Source organism: Pygoscelis adeliae, unplaced genomic scaffold (assembly GCF_000699105.1).
Source record: "Pygoscelis adeliae isolate BGI_AS28 unplaced genomic scaffold, ASM69910v1 Scaffold160, whole genome shotgun sequence".
NCBI lineage: Eukaryota > Metazoa > Chordata > Aves > Sphenisciformes > Spheniscidae > Pygoscelis > Pygoscelis adeliae.
The window spans coordinates 7,892,603-7,894,649 of record NW_008824035.1 but is presented as its reverse complement, the minus strand read 5'-3'; the positions used below and the strand labels follow the sequence as shown (position 1 = coordinate 7,894,649).

Here is a 2,047-nt window from a genome sequence, read left to right as displayed (position 1 = left end):
CTGAAAAAGTATTTTCTTGCTACAAAATTGAATGCCTCTTACTTCAAACAGTCGCTGGTCGGCATCGTCAAAGGGTTTCCCATCAAGCCTGTTCAATACTTGAGCTACCCCTTTAGAAAGAGTTAATATGAATTATAATCTTCATTCATTAATTCACAATGCAGAATATTTTACTCATTGGCAACATTTAAAATACATCTTTCAAACTGAAAAGCAAAACTGCAAATATTTATTCTGAAAATCATTAGACAGACATAAACATGTGAAAGTCTGACTGCTTTGATACCAGGACTCAGTTTATTACTTTCAACTGTTATTCTTTACTCTCCAAGTATAATATTGCAAATCTAAAAGTTACTCACAATGCCTTTCACAAAAGGTTAAAGATCTCTTTGGGAAAGAACTTGAGCATTTTGCTAACAGCACTCATGTAAATTCTCCTAGCAATTTAGAGTTACTAATATAATTTGCTCAATCAGTACCTTAATTCCTAAAATCTTAGTTGGTTTAGCATCACCTGGGTATATAAGTCCTTTTTTCTCATGACTGGTCCATAAATTTATTGAACATTTTTTCATTGAAAAAAGTAATTTCCTTAAACCACTTCAAAAAGAAAGTGTTCAAAGCTCTTGGCTCTAGCTGAACTAATACTGAGTTCTACTGCAACAAACCATTTCTATTTCATTTAGCTATGATATGCCCTTAGAAAAATACTGTAAGAGCTATCAGCAGTCAAAGCTCTGTTTCTTTCTACTTCCTTAAGGTAATACGCACTTCACAAGAAACAATGAGCCATATTTTTAACAGACTCAATTCCCACATCACCTCTGCTGAACAAGCTCAAAGATCCTGATCCTGCATGGCACCGAGTGCCTTCAGCAATGCACTACGGATCTCAGCTCTCACTGACAGCCACTACACACAGGGATGTAAGCCTTGCCTTGCTGGTTTAAATTGCTATTGCTTTGACTTGAATTATTCTGCGGAAAGTTGGAGAGGAATCTGGCACTGTTATTTACAAACAGCACTCCTTTTTGTGCCAAAAGCAGGTAATAACGCAGGGCCAATTGCAGGTGTATCATAGCTGAGAAGCATTGTATCAAACAAGCAATAAAACCCTGTCACGTCCTGATCCAGCACACACTACTGCCACAGGCAACTCTGACAGCTGCCACAGCCTCTTTTGGTAAGTCTTCCCTGACTGAGTAGTTTATCATTACAGAGGGAAATGACCACTTTGCTGGACTGCAGAAACAGTTGCCCGAGTTGCATACAAAAAAGGGAGACCCAAGACAAGTATCAAAGCATATCAAACATTTTTCACTAATATTGTTAGAATTTCTGGTTTCATCTCATTAGTCTTCAAGTTTCAATACAAAATATAACTTGACAATGACACAATGGGAAAGCTGAAAAAGTCCATACAGTATCCAAGTCAAAACATCCCTTCTTGGATACTTAGCATGCATCCTAGGTACCGTAACTTCTTAACAATATTCAGCTGGGAAAAAGAAGAAAAAGGAACATAGAATTAAAAAGACAGAATTAAATTTACATTAGCAGAAAAACGATGCAGCTCTGAGGAAGGTCTTACCGATTATTTGGTGGTTGCTATTCCATATAGGAACACAGAGAACAGACCTTATGTGAAAGCCAGAAATCTGGTCAGCCTAAAACATAGAAATGAGAGCTTCCATTAGCAGTAGGTACCATTTGCAGCCTTTTACGTTCTAGTAATAGAAACGTCAAGGAGTAAGTTTACATTTACAAGTGTCATTCCATACAGACCAGCTCTGCCTCAGAAAAAAATTTCTGCTGAAACCTCATTCACAGTAAGATTAACCAGAAGTCACAAGGATTATTCTAAAAATTGCCAAAGAAAATACAAACATTGCCATCTTTGCCACAGAAAGCTTACACTATTTGACTTCGATTTGGAATTAAAGACAAACTGCAACTGAGGGCAATGTCCAGACAACTCCTGGATTACTTACACTGGTGGATTAGTAGAGACAACCTCCACCGAATAAGTGTGCCTTAGAAATAC

The 2,047-nt window shown here is 37.3% G+C and overlaps 1 protein-coding gene across 1 annotated transcript in view; it reads right to left on the bottom strand.

Moving 5' to 3' along the window:
* PDE11A (phosphodiesterase 11A) overlaps nucleotides 1-2,047 on the bottom strand; it is an 81,355-nt gene that overhangs the window by 66,443 nt on the left and 12,865 nt on the right. Inside the window, exons 5-6 of the mRNA XM_009333210.1 lie at nucleotides 1,595-1,670; nucleotides 43-110 (exon numbers count right to left, since the gene is read on the bottom strand). Of these exons, the coding sequence (XP_009331485.1) occupies nucleotides 43-110; nucleotides 1,595-1,670 (144 nt within the window). The remainder of the gene's footprint in view (nucleotides 1-42; nucleotides 111-1,594; nucleotides 1,671-2,047) is intronic.